At 46.5% G+C, this 24,885-nt stretch overlaps 1 protein-coding gene across 2 annotated transcripts in view; it reads right to left on the bottom strand.

Moving 5' to 3' along the window:
* The window catches only part of TRIM37 (tripartite motif containing 37), a 253,245-nt gene that overhangs the window by 20,796 nt on the left and 207,564 nt on the right, over positions 1 to 24,885 (bottom strand). For both annotated transcript variants that reach the window (XM_075336298.1, XM_075336299.1), the window contains exons 20-22: positions 9,637 to 9,771; positions 7,539 to 7,713; positions 5,670 to 5,791 (exon numbers count right to left, since the gene is read on the bottom strand). In XM_075336298.1, coding sequence (XP_075192413.1) covers positions 5,670 to 5,791; positions 7,539 to 7,713; positions 9,637 to 9,771 — 432 coding nt within the window. The remainder of the gene's footprint in view (positions 1 to 5,669; positions 5,792 to 7,538; positions 7,714 to 9,636; positions 9,772 to 24,885) is intronic.

Here is a 24,885-nt window from a genome sequence, read left to right as displayed (position 1 = left end):
CAGTCAGCATTAGAGTAGGCAGTCAGTGCGGGGGACGCGGTCACGCTTTTGATACACTGAGCAGTGACAAACTGCCCTGCAAGTTAACAGCGTTTTTTGAATGTGACCTGTTCCCTTTAACTAAAAGCCCTCTTCTACCTTATGCCACCAAAAGTAGTGATATTAACGAGGTTGTCCACTATTTTAACAGTGATGACTTATCCTCAGGATAGGTCATCAATGTCTGAACAGCCTGGATTTGACACCTGGCACCCCCACCGATCAGCAGTTTTAGGTGCCTGTAGCGGCAGCAGGCAGCCAAAAATGCTCCGGAACTGCCCCATCTTCTAATAGCGGCCGATGCATGCAGATGCGACTACTATTGATTGTAATGGGAGGCAGATGTGCAGTACCCGGCTGCAGTTACCATCAGCGAGGCAGCTCCGGAACGGATCATCTCCGGCTGCCTACTGCCCGGACCAAGAACAGCTGATCGGTGGGGATGCAGTGTGTCAGATCAGACATTGATGACCTATCCTAAAGATAGGTCAACAATGTAAATGTAGTGGACAACCTGTTTAAACATCGGATGAGTGGGCGTGTAACACTCACCAACCCACTGATCAACAGATCTCTGTGCTAAAAGAATAGAAAGTGAATCTGCAATACTCAGCTGTAGCCACTAAATAGTTGCTGGAGCTATGCTGTTTCACGCCACAATTGATCACATCTGGCAGCTACTGCCACCAAGCACACCTGATGGTGGGGGAGCTGGGTGTCACCCCCACCAATCTGATACTGAGGACTTAGCCAGAATATAAGCCATCAATATAAAGTACTCCTATTAATAACAGTACTTTTTTAATATACCCTATGTTTAGACAACAAAAAATAGGGGGGGGGGGGAGGGGGGGATTTAGGCTGTTGGTTAGAGCTCACTAATCCACTTTATATTTTTATGGGGTAAGCAGGACTCAGGCCCTTTCTGAGTCCTGGCAGCACTGAGGGTAAATCCTAAATGGAGGGGTCTAATTTCGTTCCCATGCAGTATAGCAAAGCAAGATTGTTCAGGATGTTAGCACAAATGTACCCATCTTATATGAAAATGATATAGTGGATAGAAACGTGTGGCCCATAAAGACCATTTGCTGAGATTCATTATGTATTTAGTTACTTTGAATATTGCACAAACAAACTAAACACCTTTAACGTCCATGTCATAAATTTCTCCTACTATCTGGATTATACAGCAATTCTGAGTTCAGCTAAAAGATTGGAAAACTCATGAGTAGGCATGAGAGAACCCCAACTGTAAAGTTCAGGGTCCGTACTGAACATCTAGAGTCCGGTGCTCAAAATCAAATGTCTCATGGAAGTCAGTGGTCGAGTTTGGATGCTGTTCGAATACTGAATTAAGTCTGTTGAAAGGTTGCAGTGCAGCCAATCAACAAGCTTTTTCAGCTGTGTCACTTCTGCAGCCATCAAAGCCATGCTGAGTATTGGCATGACTGTGATTGGCTGGCCATATTAAGTCATCGGGTCTATATAGGACCCAAGGATGTGAATCTCAGAGCACACTGTCCTCTGGAAGTTGACAAAAGTCCAACCCCCCTAAATATGTTGTATATTTGCACCCCTTAGTGCCTTTCAAGGGCCACTAAAGAGTGTTTTAAGGCTTAACTAATAAAAAAAAAATAGATTAAAAAAATGATGTGGATTCTCCCCAATTTATATAACCAGCCAAGGTAAAGCAGAGAGCTGTAAGCCATCATCAGGCTGGGAAGACCCATGGGTATTTGGCATTTCCCAGCCTAAAAATAGCAGCCAGCATCTGCCCCAGAAGTGGCGCTTTCATTAGATGCGACAATTCTGGCACTTTGCCCTGGCTCTTTCCAATTGCATTGGTGAGGTGGCAATCGTAGTAATATTTTTTGGGTTGATGTCAGCTGTGAATTGACAAGTGGAATCAAGGCCAGGGGTTAGTAATGCAGAGGCATTGATCAGACACTCTCACTACTAACCCGGTAAGTGTAAAGTAATACACAGGCAAAAAAAAAAATAGTTTATGTGAATAAAGACTCCCCAATACTCCCCTCGTTTACCAATTTATTAATTTAAATAAATCCTTGAAGTTCTCCAATGGTGTAATGTGCCATGACGTCTGTTGAATACTATGAAGTCTCGTTCTCACAAGAATGAGAAATTCCATGCCTGCTGATGACTGCGAGTGACCTATGGAGCCTCACTCTGAGAACAAGGCTCCACAGGATTTGATGGATCCTAAGGCTAGGCCATCAATGTAAAAGTAGTGGACAACCCCTTTAATGTTTGGCTAGCTGGAGTATGAAGTGTATAACTCATTAAGACTGACGTGTGCAATGCCAGTCTTAAAGAATCAGCTCTGTAGTCTGCAATCAATTTTACAGCACTGTATATGGCAGGAAATGGACACAAAAATAGAAGTCTGAGCCCTTGAATTACACTTACTATTACTAATGTGTAAAATAAGCAGTCATGTAATCTCCACAAGGAAATGTCAGCAGTAATATGTGTCACGCTGAATAGCTTAGCATCTTTCTGAATAAGCACCATCATAGGGAGCCACCTGCCAACAAATCCATAACATTTCTAACTCTACTAAATTCTGACTTTTTATTTTATTTTTATATAGGGTCATAGAAGGTAGTGAATAGCATGAACCTAAGCTGCAAGAAAGGAAAATATTTTGACACTGTTTTATGACAGACGTTTTATGATGGGGTCCACCCCGAAAAATGTCTCCGAAGCTTTTTCTGAGCATTTTCTCGATTTCTATTGAGAAACGACTTGTTCATATGTTCAGGCTTTTGAGTGTCTCGTAAACACTTCAACTTTCCATAATGCCAAGTAGTTGTAAGTGAGCTGACCATCCTTTAGGTGCTTTCCACGATGAAACCGCTCCATAAAATTACAATAGAAGTCAGTGGGAAGGTTAAACCATCTCTTGGAAGACGTCTGTGCGTTTCACACACATTTTATTAATTGCTTAATGGATGTTAAAAAAAATCCCAAAAAACATTAAAATCATCCCCCCAAAAAATACAAGAAGAAACCACATCAACGGCATAGCCAACAGTAAAGTATTGATAAAATGCTTCAGGATAAAAAGGAGTTTTCTGCTTTCACGTGAAAAACTTGTCGCTTTTGACTGCCTAAAAAAAATGTTGTTGAGTGGACGTACCCTAATGCCATTACACATAAGTCATTCATATGTTAAAGGGGTTTTCTCATTAACAACATTCATTTTAAAAGTTGACTTTAATCAATAGATCTTAAAATACTAATAATTTATACAATTGGTTGTATTTAAAAAAGAAAAAAAAGAAAAAAAAAAAAAAAAAAGTGTTCCTGTGCTGAGAATCTTATATACAGTGCCTTGCGAAAGTATTCGTTCCCCCTTGAACGTTTCAACCTTTTCCCACATTTCAGGCTTCAAACAAAGATAACCATTTTAAATTTTTTGTTGAAGAATCAACAACAAGTGGGACACACTTGTGAAAGAGAACGATATTTATTACTTAAGTTAAACTTTTGTAACAAATAAATAACTGAAAAGTGGGGCGTGCAATATTATTCATTCTCTTTACTTTCAGTGCAGCAAACTCACTTCAGAAGTTCATTGAGGATCTCTGAATGATCCAATGTTGTCCTAAATGACAGATGATGATAAATACAAGCCACCTGTGTGTAATGAAGTCTCCGTATAAATGCACCTGCTCTGTGATAGTCTCAGGGTTCTGTGTAAAGCGCAAAGAGCTTCATGAGGACCAAGGAACACAACAGGCAGGTTTGTGATACTGTTGTGGAGACGTTTAAAGCCGGATTTGGATACAAAATGATTTCCAAAACTTTAAACTTCCCAAGGAGCACTGTGCAATAGGAGTATCATACCACTGCAAATCTACCAAGACCCAGTCTGTCCATAGGACAATAATCAGTCGTACACTGCACAAATCTGCCCTTTATGGAAGAGTGGCAAGAAGAAAGCCATTTCTCAAAGATATCCATAAAAAGTGTTGTTTAAAGTTTGCCACAAGCCACCTGGGAGAAACACCAAACATGTGGAAGAAGATGCTCTGGTCAGATGAAACCAAAACATGAAATGTTTGGGCACAATGCCAACCTATATGTTTGGCGTAAAAGCAACACAGCTCATCAACCTGAACACACCATCCCCACTGTCAAACATGGTGGTGGCAGCATCATAGTTTGACACTGCTTTTCTTCAGCAAGGACAGAGAAGATGATTAAAATTGATGGGAAGATGGATGAAGCCAAATACAGGACCATTCTTGAAGAAAACCTGTTGGAGTCTGCAAAAAACCTGAGACTTGGATGGAGATTTGTCTTCCAACAAGACAATGATCCCAAACATAGAGCAAAATCTATAATGGAATGTTTCACAGATAAACGTATCCAGGTGGCCAAGTCAAAGTCCAGACCTGAATCAAATCGAGAATCTGTGGAAAGAGCTGAAAACTGCTGTTCACAAATGTTCTCCATCCAACCTCACTCAGCTCGAGCTGTTTGCAAAGGGAGAATGGACAAGAATGTCAGTCTCTCGATGTGCAAAACTGATAGACATACCCCAAGCGACTGTAGCTGTAAATCGCAGCAAAAAGGTGGCGCTACAAAGTATTAACTTAAAGGGGCCGAATAATATTGCACGCCCCAATTTTCAGTTTATTATTTTTTACAAAAGTTTAACATAAGCAAATTTCTTTCTACCTCACAATTGGGTCTTACTTGTTGTTGATTCTTTACCATAACATTAAAATTTTTATCTTTATGTTTGAAGCCTGAAATGTGGGAAAAGGTTGAAAAATTCAAGGGGGCCGAATACTTTCGTAAGGCACTGTATGTGTCCCTACTGTGTACTGTGTAATGGCTGTGTCTGACCGTACAGGAACATTGTCTGATCATACCACATCTCCTAGGCTGGGGAGGACGTAATAAAAGAATACAAACATTATTGCTTGGGATGGCAAATTATTCTATGAGGAAAAAAGAAAAAAAAAAAAAAAAAAAAGAAAAGAAGACAGGGAAATGATTTACCTCACAATAAGAATCAGATACGGTCCCATGCTGTAATGACTGTATTCTGTCTTTTGCGTCCTCCCCTGCTCAGGAGCTGAGGTATGATCAGACCATGTCGCTGTACAGTCAGACACTGCCATTACACAGTACACAGCAGGGGCACATATATAGGATTATCTCAGCTCAGGAACATTTTTATTTTATTTTTTTAAACATCCAAATGTGGAAATTATTATTCCAAGATTTATTAAGTTAAAATCAACCTTAAAATTAAACTTTGTTAACTACATATTTATTTTAACGTTTGTTAGAATCTATTAGAATGCCATTAGTGATTGCCGCAGCCATTCGGTGGACTGATTGTTTGCTGCTGGTCGAATGGCTGCAGCAATCATGAGATACTGCAATTAAAACTGACCCACTGGGAACAGCAGCACTGACAATGTTGCAACAGTGCCGTTGTGGGAAGTAAGTTTACATTGTTTTTATTGTCCTAAACGGATTAAGCAGGTGGTTATCCAGTAGTGGACGACACCTTTAAGGATATCCTCAGGACCAAAAATAACTCAAGGGAAAGTGAGAAGGAAGGAAAGAAAGGGAGACAAATATTTTACCTTCATCTGGATAAGGTGAGGCGCCATCTGATAGCATGGGGTTAATTTCACCTGCATCTTGATCACTGTCTAAGCTTCCAGGCTGTACTATATCCTTTCCACTCCATCCTTTAGAATTTGACCTTTTGAGACAAAATCAGATGTAATAAGTAATCTAAATAATATAAAGCTGACGTACATTAGGAGAAGGCCATTCCTCACAGTGTCTGCATCACTGCCCCACAGAATTAAGTAAATATGCCATTTCCATAGCGCGGGCGGCTGATTTCCAGTCCACACCGTCATATGAGGGCCTGCATTTGCAGGGAGAGGAATTGTTATTTTGACTGTCACCCCTCATTTTACTATTTACCGTCCTGCAAAATGGGAACAAAATTTAAAGTGCTGAGAATAAACCATTTACTCCATTGAGTTGGTTTCAATGGTTTCAACAGGGCTCGTTGGGCTACAAAAACTTGACTTCAGAAATAAAGAATCAGAACTGGTGTTGCCATTTTCTGAAACCCATAACTTTAATTTTGCAGTCAATTGAGCTTATTACTTGGTTAAATTGTATTGGTATGATTTTAAAAGTACAATGTTTTGATCACTTTTTATTATAGGTTTTGGGGGCCGAAGAAGAAAAAAAAAAACAACTTTTTTTAACTGTACTTTAAAGGAATTTACGGTATAGGCCATTTATATATTTTAATAGCCTGAATTTTCAAAGAACACAGTGATAAATAGGATAAGCTTTTTATGTCTTTATTTTTGGATTGGGAAAATGGGGGCGATTATTCAAACTTTATTTTATAAAAGCTTTTAACTGTCAATTTATTTCTAGTCCTCCTAGGTGACAAAGGAATTGTCCAGTTAAAATAAGTTCTCCCAGGACCACTTGGACCCTCACCAATCAGCAGAATGGGAAACCTTTACCCCTGTTTGAATGGCTTGACTGTTGCTATTCATTACCTATGGGAGTGCTAAGCTTTGCTTTTCCTGGCAGCCCAATAGAATATGCATGTAATGGCGCTTGGGCATCCAAGTGGTGGAACACCCACCGATCAACAGGTTATCACCTAACTATGGTAACTCATCAGCACCAAACAATCATGTCACGCTGGGAATACACATGGATTGCAAAAATTTAAAATGCAGCTGTTAAAGTGTGCAAGCAGCATCTAAATGGTTGAACAGTAGCGATCGGAGCTAGCTCTGGTTGCTGCAGTTAGAGGTATTCGCTGAATGCATAACTGAGCCCTCTCCTTACAGGGTGGTTGTCACGTAAGTCAGCTTAATACACCCGCACCAGATGTAGGACGGAGTGTTACATCCTATATGAGGAGGGGCATAAAATTATCAGCATCTGGGAATGAGAATCTCCATAGAGAAAAAGCCCATGTAACTCATTTAAATAAGATATCCACCACACACTGGCTCTAATCTGAACTGGTACAGGTTTTTGTATTTTCATTACCAAAGAAATTTTAGAAGTAAAAAAAAAGCAATAGGTTCATGCCCATCCTTTTTCCACATTGTCACCGGCATGATGACCCTAGGCATGATGACTTGAGAGTAGGGGATGACCGGAAAGAGCAACAAGCGGAAACCCTTGGCCTACATTATTTGTATACGTATAACACAATTGGGTTTAAATGATATGTTCTGCTTCTGTGAAGACCACTACCACAGTTGTGCACTGTTGACTGGCATCAATAAGATCTGTGTCTTGTTGATGGGCAGAGCTGACAGCAAGTAGTTCCTACCTATCATACCACATGGGAGCTAGTCTTCTTTTGTGGTTAATTTACAAGTTCCCCAAAACTAGAACTGCAATCAGATAAAAACTTCTAAATGGATCACCAGAATAAAAAAACCCCCCATACATACCCCAATGTAACAATCTTCCTGGATTTTTCTAAGCACATAGCTTGGATTTCAGCACTGAGGAGGTCCGGCTGCCTGTCATCTGCTTTAGAGCTGGATGGTGTCTCTGGACTTCCATTACCTAGAGATCTTGGAGAGCCATGTCTGCTGCTGCTGTTCTTGTTGCTACCGTTACAGACTGAAAACACGACAACCTTGTGTTAGTACATCAGAAGTTATGCAAACTGGCTCTCTCCCACGCGCCACGGAGGTATCTTCCATCAAGTCAATGTCTGACCCTTCATGACATTAGACCAGTATGCAGAAAGCTAAATTTATATACTGTTATTTCCTACAGAGCATTGCTATTTATTCTCTAAGGCTAGGTTCACACTTCCGTTAAAAATTGTATCAGTCACAATCCGCTGCTCTGGTAAACAACGGACTCCGTTTAGCGGATTCCGTTGTTCCCATAGACTTGTATGAGCGGCGGATTGTGACTGATGATGCTGCGTTGCACCCTCCGCCCGACTGATCAGTCGTGGAACGACTGACCGCTGGGCGGGAGGAACGCAGCATGTAACGTTTTTTGAGCAGTGCAATCCGTCGGATTTCGCTGCGCATGCTCTCTAGCTCCCTGCACACGTCACCAGCTTTGCTTGGTTACCCGATATTTACCCTGGTTATGGTGCAAGGAGCCAGCGCTAAGCGGTGTACGCCCGTAACCAAGGTAAACATCGGGTGCTTTGCTTTACCCGATATTTAGTCTGGTTATATGTGCAGGGAGGCCGACACTTCCCCGCTCGGCCCCGTCCCCTCCCGCACTCCGCACATGTACACACACACTCACAACACTCACTCACACACTCACCTGTCCCCAGCCATGCAAACCGCAGTACTGCCACGGACATCCTCAGCGCCTGGCTCCGCCCCCCGTTCGGCTCCGCCCCCTCCTGCACTCCGCATGTGTACACTCACTCACACACACACACACTCACTCCACTCACTCACACTCTCACCTGTCCCCAGCCATGCAGACCGCAGCAATGCCACTGACATCCTCAGCGCCTGGCTCCGCCCCCCCGCTCTGCTCCGCCCCCCGCTCAGCTCCGCCCCCTCCCGCACACAACGGAGTCTGACAATGAAATTCTTTTCTTTGTCATCCGTTGTCGCCCGTTGTACAACGCATCAGTCACATGCGTCAAGCGACGCATGTGACTGATACAAAACAACAGAAATGTGAACTTAGCGTAAGGCTGCTTTCACACCTCCGGTTTCTGCAATGCGGCACAATCCGTCACTTTGCAGGAAAATCGCAACTGGTTTTTTTTTTGCTGCCGGTTGCGTTTTTCCTGCATAGACTTTAATTAGTGCCGCATTGTGCCGCATGGCCTTGCGTTCCATCCGGTTTTTGCCGCATGCGGCAGATTTAGCCGATGCGGCGGCCGGATGGAACGTTGCCTGGCACGTTTTTTCGTGCGGCAAAAAAAAAAAAAAAAAAACGCATCGCGCCGCATCCTACCGATGCGGCGCATTTTTCAATGCATGCCTATGGCGATCGGATGCGGCAAAAGACGCATCCGGCCGCCGCATGCGGTTTTTGCCACTGCGCATGCTCAGTAGCATGCCGCAAGCGGCAAAAACCGGACGTGCCGCATGGGAAAAACTTATGCAAAGGATTCGGTGTTTTCACCGCATCCGTTGCATAGCTTGCACAGCCGGATTGAGCCGCACAGCTCAAGCCGGATATGTGAAAGCAGCCTAACTTAGCTGGACCCCCACACTAATCTATATAGGAACATGACATGTATGTACAATATTAAACCTACTCCTTGCAATGAGTTTAAAGAATAAAGCTAAATCAACTCTGGTTGAATCCTCTTTTAATCCTAAAGTGCTCCAGGGAAGCATTATGTGGAATTCTCTTACATCTGTGACTATACATTAGTTATGCACGGTTCATAGTAAACCTGCATTGTTCAGAGGAATAAAATTCATATGGTAACAGCTAAATAACAGACTGTACATACATTCCTGTATGTGTCATTTATATTATTAGAATTCAACAAAAACAGCAATAGTGATGATGAAGGAAGATTTGTTAATATTAGCAAGCCAATACCTTCAGAAGGAACTTGAGCATCGCCTTTAGCACGATGATTGCTGTCCCCATTGTCAACCGCGCGCCGTAAGGAAAGACTTCCGGCTCTTTCACTGTTTCGGGAATGCTTGGGGGAATTGCATTTTTTGTTGGTTGCTGAAAACATGAAATAGTTGAATTGTATTTAACGTGATTTGTACAGCCAAACCATACACAAAATGTTATTCACAACCATTCGCATAAGAGAACAAGAATTAGAACCTCCCTTTTAACTGTACAAGTCTCTAAGGCCCCAGGGTAGGTTCCATGTCAGGTCATCTAACAGGGCCAAAGAGCTCTGGTGAGTAATGCGCCTGCTTCATGAGGCATCAGGCACAGCACTATACATTCTGTTTTGCCTGCTCCGGCACCTGTATAGCTTGGTCAATCAAGTAACAGTCCCTTCTATCAACTGACCACTAGAGGTGCCTGCGGATGGATCCCCACCACCTAAGGATAGGTCACCAACACCCTAGGTGTCTTGAACTTTTGTAAAACCACTATTTGAAGAGCATATAGATTAAAAAAAAAAGGCAAAACACCTCAATTCCCTACCAATCCTATGCCACGTGTTCCATGGTTCTCTAGGATTCCTCTTTTACTTGACCATAGTGATGAGATGCTGTATGCCTGAAGCAGTTAATGGGGGAGAGCACGTCATCACTCTGGTCAGCTACTTCACTCACTGGTCAAGAACATCAAATAATTGCCGGAACAAAGAAAAACAGCAAAAATGGAGGACCATGTAACAGAGCAAGGAAAGGACCATGTAACAGAGTGGGAGACTTGAGAAAGAGGGAAGTCACTGCATATTAATTATTATTATTTCTTCATTTCAGCTATAGGATGCTTATAAAGTAATCAAAAACAAGACCCCCCTAGAAATTCCTTTAAAAACTTCACAATATTCCCCTTATTTTTAAGGGTCCTCTGTGAAACGCCTTCATAAATTTGAATGTGTAAATAAAAATAAATTGCGGCATAGGAAGGAATTTTACATTATTTCTATTTCGGGCTACTAGGATAATACGCTGCAGAGTGCAATTCTTAAAATATGGCAAAATTGCCTGTTGTCATTGGTAACCTTTACGGTTATTTTTTTATTTTTTGCAGTCTTCTATGATCACTGAAAGCTATTTATCATAGTAATCATTACTCTTTAATGAAAAATGTGCAGCAAAAGGACAAAGTTGGCTAGTATTTAAGTTTGACATTAAAATGACTGTCAATTTAAGAAAATCCTAAAAAAAAAATAAATAAATAATATAACCATGTATACATTATAACAAATACATGTATACAGATGTGTCCAATTGAGAAAAAACACTAGAATGCTAGTAAAGAAAAGTTGCTAAAAATAAAAAGTGCACCCCACCCCCCCTCTGTCCTCCTTTATTTGGACTGGTAGAACAAGAATGCAATACCAAAAAATCTATTAGTGTGCTCCTGTCTGCAATGACATTAAAGGTGTGAAGCTTAGGGGACTTCTGGATTTCCATCTTTTTCAAAAGGTGACGAGTGTAGTTAAAGCAATACCACCCAATTTCAGGACATCTTACTAATGTAAAAAGCTTGATGGTGGTATAACGGGCTTCGGTAATCTGTTCCATTCGCTGAAAGAACCTCTTGTTTCGTGCATGGCATATTACAAATTTGGTGGACTAGTAATCATATACCGAAGGAGTGTGGAGAAAAGACCAAATGGATCAGGTTAAACTTAAGGATGCAACACTATGTGCAAGATCAAGTGAATGCATTAATACACAGCAATTTGCAGATTTTCCAGTCAAAATGTATTCGAAATCACATCTACAAATCTCCACATCTACAATGGCTATGTTTAGAGGATATTTAAAATTAGTCAAAAACTGCAGAATAAACATGCATTGTGGAAGCATGTGAAGCAAGCCTTAAAGCGGAACCATCGTTTTAATTTAATAAATCAATAGATATGAAAATATGCAACTTTGTAATACAGCTCTGGCAAAAATTAAGCGACCACTGCGCAGTTTTATAAAAATCAGCTTCTCTACGTGCCTGACAGCCATTCCATTCCAGTGTCAGTTGAATTCCAACCAGAATACACCTCATTCTACTTAAGCTTCTGATTAGGTGATCATCTGAACCAAATCTTATTTAACCTTCGTCAGGCTGCATAATGGATGCAAAAATATCTCGACCCCTTATCTCAGAAGGGGGTAGAGAGATTTTATTGAAATTTGGCCAATATATTCTGGACCAAAACTACAGAGATAGACAAAAAAAGACTGCCTGCACTCAGCCTCATCGACCTGACATGTTAACAGGCGCACAACTGAACATGACAGAAAATACAAAAAAAGACAGTTTGCGCTCTGATAATGCTAAAGTACGGAAACCATGAATGTGTGAACATGGACCTGCATTACTGCTAAGGAAAATCTAAGAAAAAAAGAGAATTTTGTTACTTACCGTAAATTCTTTTTCTTATAGTTCCGTATTGGGAGACCCAGACCATGGGTGTTTAGCTTCTGCTTCCGGAGGACACACAAAGTACTACACTTAAAAGTGTAGCTCCTCCCTCTGAGCTTATACACCCCCTGGTATCCAGTCCTAGCCAGTTTAGTGCAAAAGCTGAAGGAGAATAGCCACCCACAAGTAGAACCGAGTAAAACCGAGTAAGAACCGGAACAACCGGAGACTCTGTCCACGACAACAGCCGGTGATAACACACGGAACAAGAAAATTGCCAACAGGCAACAGGGAGGGAGCTGGGTCTCCCAATACGGAACTATAAGAAAAAGAATTTACGGTAAGTAACAAAATTCTCTTTTTCTTTATCGTTCCTTTGGGAGACCCAGACCATGGGACGTTCCAAAGCTGTCCCTGGGTGGGAATAAAAAGAAAAAACTAAGTAGGCGGAGCCTAACTTCACAAGTGGGCGACAGCCGCCTGAAGGATGCGTCTGCCCAAGCTCGCATATGCCGAAGCATGAGGATGCACTTGGTAGTGCTTCGAAAAGGTATGCAGGCTAGTCCAAGTGGCAGCCTGACAGACTTGTTGAGTCGTAGCCTGGTGCCTAAAAGCCCAAGAGGCACCGACAGCTCTGGTCGAGTGTGCTTTGATCCCCGGCGGGGGAGGCACCTGAGTACTCTGGTAGGCGTCCGAAATGGTCGATCTAATCCAATGGGCCAAGGTCGGATTAGAAGCAGAGAGACCCTTGCGCCGCCCTGTGGTTAGCACAAAAAGAGAGATGCACCGCCTAAGCGCAGCGGTGCGAGACACATAGATCCGGAGAGCACGCACCAGATCTAGAGTATGCAGCGCTTTCTCAAAGCGATGAACAGGGGCCGGACAGAAGGAAGGCAAGGAAATATCCTGGTTAAGGTGGAAGGGAGAGACCACCTTAGGAAGAAAGTGTGGGGTCGGACGGAGAACTACCTTGTCTTGGTGAAAAACCAAAAAAGGTGACTCCAAGGAGAGCGCAGCCAAATCAGAGACTCTCCTGAGAGAAGTTATGGCAACTAGAAAGGCCACCTTTTGAGAAAGACGATACAAAGAAACCTCCCTAAGGGGCTCGAAAGGGGGTTTCTGCAATACCGTGAGGACCAAGTTAAGGTCCCAGGGATCCAAGGGCCGCCGATAAGGCGGAATGATGTGAGACGCACCTTGCATGAAGGTGCGGACCTGAGCCAGCCGGGCGAGACGCCGCTGGAACAGCACTGATAGAGCTGAGACTTGTCCCTTGAGAGAGTTGAGGGACAGTCCTAGCTGCAGACCGGACTGTAAAAAAGACAGAAGGGTCTGCAACGAGAATGGCCAAGGAGAATGGCCGGAAGAGCGACACCAGGACAGGAAAATTTTCCAAGACCTGTGATAGATCTTGACGGAGGAAGACTTACGGGCCCGAGTCATAGTGGAGATGACTTCAGGAGGAATACCAGAAGCCGTCAAAATCCAGGACTCAAGAGCCACGCCGTCAATTTGAGTGCCGCAGAATTCGGGCGGAAAAACTGACCTTGCGAGAGCAGGTCTGGACGGTCCGGAAGGTGCCACGGCATCTCCACGGACAGTTGGAGCAGGTCCGGATACCAAGCTTGCCTGAGCCAGTCCGGTACAATGAGGATGACTCGACGGCCCTCCATTCTGATCTTGCGCAGGACTCTGGGCAAGAGAGCTAGAGGGGGAAACACGTAGGACAGACGAAACTGGGACCAGTCTTGAACCAGAGCGTCCGCAGCGAAGGCCTGAGGATCGTGGGAGCGAGCCACGTAAACCGGAACCTTGTTGTTGTGACGGGATGCCATTAGGTCCACGTCCGGAGTGCCCCACTTGCGGCAGATTGACTGAAACACTGCCGGGTGCAGGGACCACTCGCCACCGTCCACGGATTGACGGCTGAGATAATCTGCCTCCCAGTTTTCTACGCCAGGGATGTGGACTGCAGATATGGTGGACTTGGAGTCCTCCGCCCATTGAAGAATGTGTTGGACCTCCAACATTGCCAGGCGGCTGCGTGTCCCGCCTTGGTGATTGATGTAGGCAACCGCTGTCACATTGTCTGACTGGACTCGAATGTGCCTACCCGCCAACAGGTGGTGAAAGGCAAGGAGAGCTAGAAGCACAGCTCTGGTTTCCAGCACATTGATTGAAAGGGCTGACTCGGACGGAGTCCAAGTGCCCTGTGCTCTGTGGTGATGTACCACTCCCCAGCCGGATAGGCTGGCATCCGTGGTGAGAATCACCCAGGACGGAGTCAGGAAGGAGCGCCCTTGGGACAGGGAGAGGGGTCGAAGCCACCACTGAAGAGAGATCCTGGTCCGTGGCGACAGAGCCACTAACCTCTAAGGAGGAAGGCCGCTTGTCCCAACAGCGGAGAATGTCCAGCTGCAGAGGACGCAGATGGAACTGGGCAAAGGGAACCGCCTTCATGGAGGCCACCATTTGACCCAGCACCTGCATCAGACGCCTGAGGGTATAACGGCGGGGCCTCAGGAGAGAGCGCACCGCCAACCGGAGTGACAGCTGTTTGTCTAAGGGCAACTTCACAAGTGCCGGCAAAGTCTCGAACTGCATCCCTAGGTACGTGAGACTCTGGGTCGGAGTCAGAGTGGATTTGGGAAGATTGACAATCCACCCGAATTGGACTAGGGTGGCGAGAGTGAGCGAAACACTCCGCTGACAGTCTGCGCTGGATGGACCCTTGACCAGAAGGTCGTCCAGAAAAGGAAGCACTGCCAACCCCTGGAGGTGCAGGACCGCAATCACTGCCGCCATGACCTTGGTGAATACCCGAGGGGCCGTGGCTAACCCGAAGGGGAGAGCCACGAATTGGAAATGATCCTCTCCTATCGCAAAACGTAACCAACGCTGATGTGACACTGCGATTGGCACATGTAGATAGGCATCTCTGATGTCGATGGACGCCAGGAACTCCCCTTGGGTCATAGAGGCAATGACTGATCGCAGAGACTCCATGCGAAAATGCCGCACCCGGACGTGCTTGTTGAGAAGCTTGAGATCCAGGATGGGCCGGAAGGTACCGTCCTTTTTTGGAACTAGGAAGAGATTTGAGTAAAAACCTCTGAACCGTTCCTGAGCGGGAACTGGGACAATCACTCCGTTTGCCTGCAAGGACGCCACGGCCTGCGAGAAGGCGGCGGCCTTGGAGCAGGGGGGAGTTGAGAGAAAAAATCTGTTTGGAGGGCTGGAAGAGAATTCTATCCTGTAGCCGTGAGATATGATGTCTCTCACCCACTGATCGGAGACTTGCTTTAACCAAGCGTCGCCAAAGTGGGAGAGCCTGCCACCGACTAAGGACGTGGCTGGAGCGGGCCGAGAGTCATGAGGAAGCTGCCTTAGTGGCAGAACCTCCTGCGGTCTTCTGCGGACGCGCTTTTGGGCGCCAGTTGGATTTCTGATCCTTGGCGGAGTTAGCGGACAAGGCGGAAGGCTTAGAGGATGACCAGTTGGAGGAACAAAAGGAACGAAACCTCGATTGATTCCTACCCTGGGCGGGTTTCCTGGTCTTGGTTTGTGGCATGGAAGTACTCTTCCCGCCAGTAGCTTCTTTAATGATTTCATCCAGCTGTTCAGCAAACAGCCGTGAACCAGCAAAAGGGAGCCCAGCAAGAAACTTCTTGGAAGAAGCATCTGCCTTCCACTCTCGAAGCCACAAAATCCTGCGGATAACAAGAGAATTAGCTGAAGCCACCGCAGTGCGGTGAGCAGCCTCTAGCATGGCAGACATGGCATAGGATGAAAAAGCTGAAGCCTGAGCAGTTAAGGTAACCATCTCAGGCATAGATTCCTTGGTGAGGGAATGCATCTCCTCTAGAGAAGCAGAGATGGCTTTGAGAGCCCACACTGCTGCAAAAGTCGGGGAAAACGCGGCACCCGCAGCTTCATACACAGATTTGGCCAGAAGGTCAATCTGACGGTCAGTGGAATCCTTAAGTGATGTGCCGTCAGCCACCGACACAACGGTCCGGGCTGAGAGCCTAGACACCGGAGGGTCTACCTTTGGTGAGTGAGACCACTCCTTGACCACCTCAGGTGGAAATGGAAACCGGTCATCAGAACCACGCTTTGGAAAGCGTTTGTCAGGGCAGGCCCTGGGTTTGGTCACAGCGGTCTGAAAACTGGAGTGGTTAAAGAACACACTCTTCACTCTCTTAGGCGAGGTAAACTGATGTTTTTCTGCCAAAGAGAGTTGCTCCTCTGACACTGGCAGATTGAGATCCAACACAGAATTAATAGAAGCAATCAAATCACTAAGATCTGAGTCACCCTCAGAGAAATCGATGGGATACATAGCCTCCGAGCCCCCAGTGAAGGCATCCTCCTCATCTTGAGAGTCAGCTCTTGAGACAGAGCCGTGAGATGGGGAGGGGAAGGAAACCCTGCGCCTTCTCTTAGAAGGACGGGGTCTGGGATCAGATGATGAATCCTCCGTGAGCTCCGATGGACGGAGGTCAGAGGATAGGAGTCCTCTGTCAAGAGTATTAGAGGCACCCTGTGAGGGGGGCTGATGCATATTCAAAGTCCTGGACAAAAGTCCCATGGACTCAGCAAATGACTGGGATATGGACCTAGAAAAGGACTCTACCCAGGCCGGGGGTTCAATCACAGGTGCAGCAGCAGCCTGAGAGACCACTGGGGGTGAGACTCCAGGCTGTGGCACCGCCAAGTTAGAGCAGACATCACAATGTAGATAGGTGCTCGGCTCAGGCAGCAGGAGCTTACATGCAGTGCATGCAGAATCAAGCTTTGGAGCCTTGCTCCTTGTGTGAGACATGCTGCTGGAGTGAGGGCTTTGCAGAGAATGAACCCCAGGGAGAATATACAGAGGTCCACAACCGGAGACCGGCTGTGGCTTACCAGACCGCTGAGCGTGGTGTTGTGTGCCCTCCAGATCCCGAAGCCCGGTCCCCCAGTCGCAGCACCTCAGCAGAGATGCAGAATGCAGGATGTCCCAGAGCAGAGTGAAGGGAAGGAGGGACGCCCCAGCAGTGGGGAGTGTCCCTCCCCTGTGTAGAACGGCCGCCGGGAGGAGCCGAACCTGTCCCTCTGCATGAGTGACATGCGAGGGCAGGAAAATGAAACTAGGCCTCCGGCGAAGCCAGGGCCTAAATTTAAGCGGCGAGGCCGACAAGCAGGCACCATCGGCGCGGTTCTCAGGCAAAAGCTAGAGAACCCGCCGGAAAAGTTAAAACAATCACATACAGCATACTCTCCCATTACAATAAAGAACCGGGACCCCCAACATAAACGTCTCAGGTACTTAGCTGCTGAGATGCAGGGCCATGTCCCTGGGGATGAGTGCTCCGGTCCAACAGAATCCTCAAGGGGCTGTGGATGGAGACCGGACTCCTGCCAGGCATGGAGACCGTGCTGGCTCCCACTTCAATCCAGAGCCCAAAAGGGATGGTGAAGGAGCGCGGCATGTAAGGCTGCAGCCTTGTAAATCAACCTTAACAACACCGCCGACACAGTGGGGTGAGAAGGACATGCCGGGAGTCCAGACATGGACCCGCTTTTCTTCAAACTCTTTCAAAAGTCAAACAATCAGATGAGAATGCATGTGTGGATGTATGCCTCCTGACACAAAGCAATAAACTGGCTAGGACTGGCTACCAGGGGGTGTATAAGCTCAGAGGGAGGAGCTACACTTAAGTGTAGTACTTTGTGTGTCCTCCGGAGGCAGAAGCTAAACACCCATGGTCTGGGTCTCCCAAAGGAACGATAAAGAAATAAGATATTTAGCATATAGAAATGGCCATTTGTATATCTGCCCAGTTGCCCCTTCACGGCATATCTCGTAACTGGGTACCTAACGCTATTATGAAGCCTCTCTCTGGGTTAAAAACCTCATGTGTATGGGCAAGTAGGAACCTGCTATATAGAATAGAATATATAGCAGGTTCCTACGTGCCCATACACAGGAGGTTTTTAACCCAGCGAGAGGCTTCAGAATAGCGTTAGGTACCCAGTTACGAGATATGCCGTGAAGGGGCAACTGGGCAGATATACAAATGGCCATTTCTATATGCTAAATATCTAATTTTTCTTAGATTTTCCTTAGCAGTAATGCAGGTCCATGTTCACACATTCATGGTTTCCGTACTTTAGCATTATCAGAGCGCAAACTGTCTTTTTTTGCAAAACTACAGAGATGTCACAAAATTCCAGCCCTCTACGGCTTTTCTAAAAAAAAAAAAAAAAAAAAAAGAAAAAGTTATTGCATTTTTAAAACGGAATAGTTACAATTGTACCTATTCAGCCGGACAAAGGTTAACGAAGGAAAGTATAAAACACTGCTGTGGTCTTCACAATCCTCTTGCAATAGGACAAGCTAGATGGCAAAACACATGCTAGTAATATCCTAAAAGTAGTAGGAATGAAAAATAACTTAACCATGCCAAAGGAGTTGAAAAAAAGTCTTGAGTGAGGAAAATAAGGGCTCAATTCTGACTTTACTAGCAGAGAAATACAGTGAGTTGCCTCCATCCTTAAAATTTCTAAGACAGCAGTCAATTACAACAATGTCAAGCAGAAGACATTGGGGACAACAAACCTAGAGACCGGCAGAGGGCAAAAGAGACTCTCCACTGACCGGGATGACAGTCATCTTATTCGAATGACACTCAGCAACCACAGGATGACATCAAGTGACCTACAAAACGCAGCTGTGGTGAAGTGCACGGCAAGAACAGTTCGTAACAGGCTCCTAGAGGCAGGGCTCAAGTCATGTAAAGCTAGAAAAAAAAGAGAATTCTGTTTACTTACCGTAAATTCTTTTTCTTATAGTTCCGTCTTGGGAGACCCAAACCTTGGGTGTATAGCTTCTGCCTCCGGAGGACACACAAAGTACTACACCTAAAAGGTGTAGCTCCTCCCTCTGAGTCTATACACCCCCTGGTCAACCAGTCCTAACCAGTTTAGTGCAAAAGCTGAAGGAGAATAGCCACCCAAAAGTAGAACAGAGCAAGAACCGGAACAACCGGAGGACTCTTCACGACAACAGCATGTGAAAACACACGGAACAAGAAAATTGCCAACAGGCAACAGGGAGGGTGCTAGGTCTCCCAAGACGGAACTATAAGAAAAAGAATTTACGGTAAGTAAACAAAATTCTCTTTTTCTTTATCGTTCCTTTGGGAGACCCAAACCTTGGGACGTTCCAAAGCAGTCCCTGGGTGGGAAATAAACATAAAACTAAGAAGTAGGCAGGACCTAACTTCACAAATAGGCGACCGCCGCCTGAAGGATGCGTCTGCCCAAGCTCGCATCTGCCGAAGCATGAGCATGCACTTGATAGTGCTTCGAGAAGGTATGCAGGCTAGCCCAAGTGGCAGCCTGACAGACTTGCTGAGCCGTAGCCTGGTGCCGAAAAGCCCAAGAGGCACTGACAGCCCTGGTCGAGTGCCCTTTGATCCCCGGCGGGGGAGGAGCCTGCGAAATTTGGTAGGCGTCCGAAATGGCCGACCGAATCCAACGGGCTAAGGTCGGCTTAGAAGCAGGGAGACCCTTGCGCCGACCTGTGGTTAGCACAAAAAGAGAGGTGCACCGCCTAAGCGCAGCGGTGCGAGACACATAGATCCGGAGAGCACGCACCAGATCTAGAGTATGTAGAGCTTTTTCAAAGCGATAAACAGGGGCCGGACAGAAGGAAGGTAAGGTAACGTCCTGGTTAAGGTGGAAGGGAGAGACCACCTTAGGAAGAAAGTCCGGAGTCGGACGGAGAACCACCTTGTCTTGATGAAAGACCAAAAAAGGTGACTCCGAGGAGAGCGCCGCCAAATCAGAAACTCTCCTGAGAGAAGTTATAGCAACCAGAAAGGCCATTTTCTGTGAGAGGCGGTACAAAGAAACCTCCCTAAGGGGCTCAAAGGGGGGTTTCTGCAAGACCGTGAGAACCAAGTTAAGGTCCCAGGGGTCCAAGGGCCGTCGTAAGGCGGGATGATGCGAGACGCGCCCTGCATGAAGGTGCGGACCTGAGCCAGCCGCGCGAGACGCCGCTGGAACAGAACTGACAGGGCCGAGACCTGTCCCTTGAGAGAGTTGAGGGACAGTCCTAGCTGCAGACCGGACTGTAGAAAAGACAGAAGGGTCGTCAAGGAGAACGGCCAAGGAGGATGGTCGGTAGAACGACACCAGGACAGGAAAATCTTCCAAGTCCTGTGATAGATCTTAGTGGACGAAGACTTACGGGCCCGAGTCATAGTGGAGATGACTTCAGGAGGAATACCAGAAGCCGTCAAAATCCAGGACTCAAGAGCCACGCCGTCAATTTGAGTGCCGCAGAATTCGGGCGGAAAAACGGACCTTGCGAGAGCAGGTCTGGACGGTCCGGAAGATGCCACGGCATCTCCACGGACAGTTGGAGCAGGTCCGGATACCAAGCTCGCCTGGGCCAGTCCGGTGCAATAAGAATGACTCGACGGCCCTCCATTCTGATCTTGCGCAGGACTCTGGGCAAGAGAGCTAGAGGGGGAAACACGTAGGACAGACGAAACTGGGACCAGTCTTGAACCAGAGCATCCGCGGCGAATGCCTGAGGATCGTGGGAGCGAGCCACGTAGACAGGAACTTTGTTGTGACGGGATGCCATTAGATCCACGTCCGGAATGCCCCATCTGCGGCAGATCGACTGAAATACTGCCGGATGTAGGGACCATTTGCCACCGTCCACGCTTTGACGGCTGAGATAATCTGCCTCCCAGTTGTCCACGCCTGGGATGTGGACTGCGGATATGGTGGACCTGGAGTCCTCCGCCCATTGAAGAATGCGTTGTACCTCCATCATTGCCCGGCGGCTGCGTGTCCCGCCTTGATGGTTGATGTAGGCAACCGCTGTCGCGTTGTCTGACTGGACTCAAATGTGCCTGCCCACCAGCAGATGGTGAAATGCTAGGAGAGCCAGAAGTACGGCTCTGATTTCCAGCACATTGATTGAAAGGGTTGACTCGGACGGAGTCCAAGTGCCCTGTGCTCTGTGGTGGAGACACACCGCTCCCCAGCCGGAGAGACTGGCATACGTGGTGAGAATCACCCAGGACGGGGCCAGGAAGGAGCGCCCTTGGGACAGGGAGAGGGGCCGAAGCCACCACTGAAGAGAGTTCTTGGCCCGTGGCGACAGAGCCACTGACTTGTTTAAGGAGGAAGGCCGCTTGTCCCAACAGCGGAGAATGTCCAGCTGCAGGGGGCGCAGATGGAACTGGGCAAAGGGAACAGCCTCCATGGATGCCACCATCTGACCCAGCACCTGCATCAGACGCCTGAGGGTATGACGGCGGAGCCTCAGGAGAGAGCGCACCGCCAACTGGAGTGACAGCTGCTTGTCTAAGGGCAACTTCACAAGTGCCGGCAAAGTCTCGAACTGCATCCCTAGGTACGTGAGACTCTGGGTCGGAGTCAGAGTGGATTTGGGAAGATTGACAAGCCACCCGAATTGGGCTAGAGTGCTGAGAGTGAGCGAAACACTCCGCTGACAGTCTGCGCTGGATGGCGCTTTGACTAGAAGGTCGTCCAGGTAAGGAAGCACTGCCAACCCCTGAAGGTGCAGAACCGCAATCACGGCTGCCATGACCTTGGTGAATACCCGAGGGGCCGTGGCTAACCCGAAGGGGAGAGCCACGAATTGGAAATGATCGTCTCCTATTGCAAAGTGTAGCCAACGCTGGTGAGAAACTGCAATGGGCACATGCATATAGGCATCTCTGATGTCGATGGATGCCAGGAAATCCCCTTGGGACATCGAGGCAATGACTGATCGCAGGGACACCATGCGAAAGTGCCGCACCCGAACAAGCTTGTTGAGAAGCTTGAGATCCAGGACGGGCCTGAAGGTACCGTTCTTTTTGGGAACTAGGAAAAGGTTTGAGTAAAAACCTCTGAACCGTTCTCGGGCGGGAACTGGCACAATCACTCCGTTGGCCTGCAAGACTGCCACGGCCTGTGAGAAGGCGGCGGCCTTGGAGCAAGGGGGAGTTGAGAGAAAAAATCTGTTTGGCGGGCTGGAAGAGAATTCTATCCTGTAGCCGTGGGAGATGATATCTCTCACCCACTGATCGAAGACGTGTTGAAACCAAGCGTCGCCAAAGTGGGAGAGCCTGCCACCGACTAAGGATGTGGCTGGATCGGACAGAGTCACGAGGAGGCTGCCTTAGTGGCAGAACCTCCTGCTGTCTTCTGCGGACGCGCTCTGGAGCGCCAGCTGGATTTCTGGTCCTTAGCTGAGGTAGCGGACGAGGCGGAGGGCTTAGAGGACGACCAGTTGGAGGAACGAAAGGATCGAACCCTCGACTGAAACCTACCCTGGGCAGGTTTCCTGGTCTTGGTTTGTGGCATGGAAGTACTTTTCCCGCCAGTAGCCTCTTTAATAATTTCATCCAGCTGTTCACCAAACAGCCGGGAACCAGCAAAAGGGAGCCCAGCAAGGTATTTCTTTGAAGAAGCATCCGCCTTCCACTCTCGAAGCCACAAGATCCTGCGGATAACGAGTGAATTAGCCGAAGCCACCGCAGTGCGGTGAGAAGCCTCTAGCATGGCAGACATGGCATAAGAAGAAAAAGCTGAAGCTTGAGAGGTTAAGGCAACCATCTCGGGCATAGAGTCCTTGGTGAGGGAACGCATCTCCTCCAGACTAGCAGAGATGGCTTTGAGGGCCCACACTGCTGCAAAGGCTGGGGAAAACGCGGCCCCCGCCGCTTCATACACGGATTTAGCCAGAAGGTCAATCTGACGATCATAAATCAAACAAGAGTGGATAAGATGTACAACCGATTTTACCATGTTATTAAGACTGCACCCAATAGACATAAGCACAACCGAAGAGAAGCAGGGGAAAAGCAGTCATGGGTCACACCAAGGACCACTAAATCAATAATCAATGTATCAACTTTTGCAAAAATATCAAAAGTATTTATTAGAGTATAGTACATAACAAAAGGAATGATATTACATACACATAATAAAAGACATAAATCCTGATCAGGCTAAAGTAGAGTCACAGATGACAGGCACGGATCCACAGACCAGAAGGGGAGTGTGAGTATATCAGTATCATCAACGGGCTCCTTAGTTAATAATACATGGGTCAAAGACTGCCCATTAGGCACAAACAAGGATCATGTGCAATGCAGCAAACACTGCAGCACGTGTCCAGGGTGACGGGCACAAATAGCCTTCAATTCCCATTACTCAGAGGGGCCAAAAACAATACAAGGAACGTCAGTCAGGGAGTAAGTGAAAATTCACTAAAGCAACTCCCATCTAAACACTCACCCATTGGTAGCCGTGGGAACCGAGAAAAACGTGCCCCGGTAAGGTAACTGCTGGAACTGTGTATGCCTGTTTGCAAACCATGCTTTAATTGTAACTGTACTCTGACCTATGTACATTCTGTAGATCTCCTATTGTATTGTATATATTGTAGTTTCTAGTGTGGCTTAGGCCGATTAAATTATATAATCAATCTTGGGCTGTTCTGTTATCTCGATCTTGAATCCCACGTCTGTGTGTTCGGCTAATAGTTACAGTGAAGCGGTTGGTGGCAGCGAGTTGTGCCAAGGATTATTGTGGGGAGGCCAGTGAGATTCAGGGAGATTTTATATATTCCGCCCGCGGAGGTCGGGGGAATATATACCCTACTCTCACCGGGGACCCTTCAATAATCGGCATAAGTAGTATAGCGGCCTCCTTGCTTATTGTCGGGCAATTCCATAATTGGCCTGACTATAAGAGGGGCGCTAGAAAGCGCATCACGTGCTCTGTTGGTCAGGAGGTATAAAGGAGGGGTGACCCCCACTTGTTACCCCCGATCGTGACATTGGTGGCCAACACGGGGGATTTCTGAGTGACCCTCCCTGGTGGTTCGTGACAGAAAGCCAGGCTGAAGTTTGCCAAAGCCCATAAGGATTGGGCCATAGAGGACTGGAGTAAGGTAATCTCTGATGAGTCTAATTTTCAGCTTTGTCCAAGACCTGGTCTAATGATTAGACGGAGACCTGGAGAGGCGTACAAGCCAGTGTCTTACACCCACTGAAATTTGGTGGAGGATCGGTGATGATCTTGGGATGCTTCAGCAAGGCTAGAATTGGGCAGATTAAACTTTAGGAAGGACGTATGAATCAAGCCGCATACAAGGTTATCCTGGAAATACAGTTGCTTCCTTCTGCTCATGCAATGTTCCCCAACTCTGAGGACTGTTTTTTCCAGCAGGACAATGCACTATGCCACACAGCTAGATCAATCAATGTGTGGATGAAGGACCACCACATGAAAACCCTGTCATGGCCAGCCCAATCTCCAGACCTGAAGCCCATTTAAAACCTCTGGAATGTAATCAAGAGAAAGATGGATAGTCACAAGCCATCAAAGAAAAACTGCTTACATTTTTGCACCAGGAGTGGCATAAGGTCACCCAAAAGCAGTGTGAAAGACTGGTGGAAAGCATGCTAAGACGCATGAAAGCGGTGATTAAATATAGTTATTCCACAAAATGTTTTACCTCAGGAAGAGTTCAGAAATCAACATTATTAGTATTGTTGTTTCTAAATGATTATGAACTTGTTTTCTTTGCATTATTTGAGGTCTGAAAGAAATACATTTTTTTTTGTTATTTTGACCATTTCTCATTTTCAGAAAATAAATTCAAAATTGTTTGTTTTAAAATTCAGAGGCATTGTTAGTAGTTTATAGAATAACAATTTTTATATTACTCAAAAATATACCTATGAGAAAAATCTG

The sequence above is a fragment of the Anomaloglossus baeobatrachus genome, chromosome 2, assembly GCF_048569485.1.
Source record: "Anomaloglossus baeobatrachus isolate aAnoBae1 chromosome 2, aAnoBae1.hap1, whole genome shotgun sequence".
Taxonomy (NCBI): Eukaryota; Metazoa; Chordata; class Amphibia; order Anura; family Aromobatidae; genus Anomaloglossus; species Anomaloglossus baeobatrachus.
This window is presented reverse-complemented; position numbering and strand designations above follow the sequence as displayed.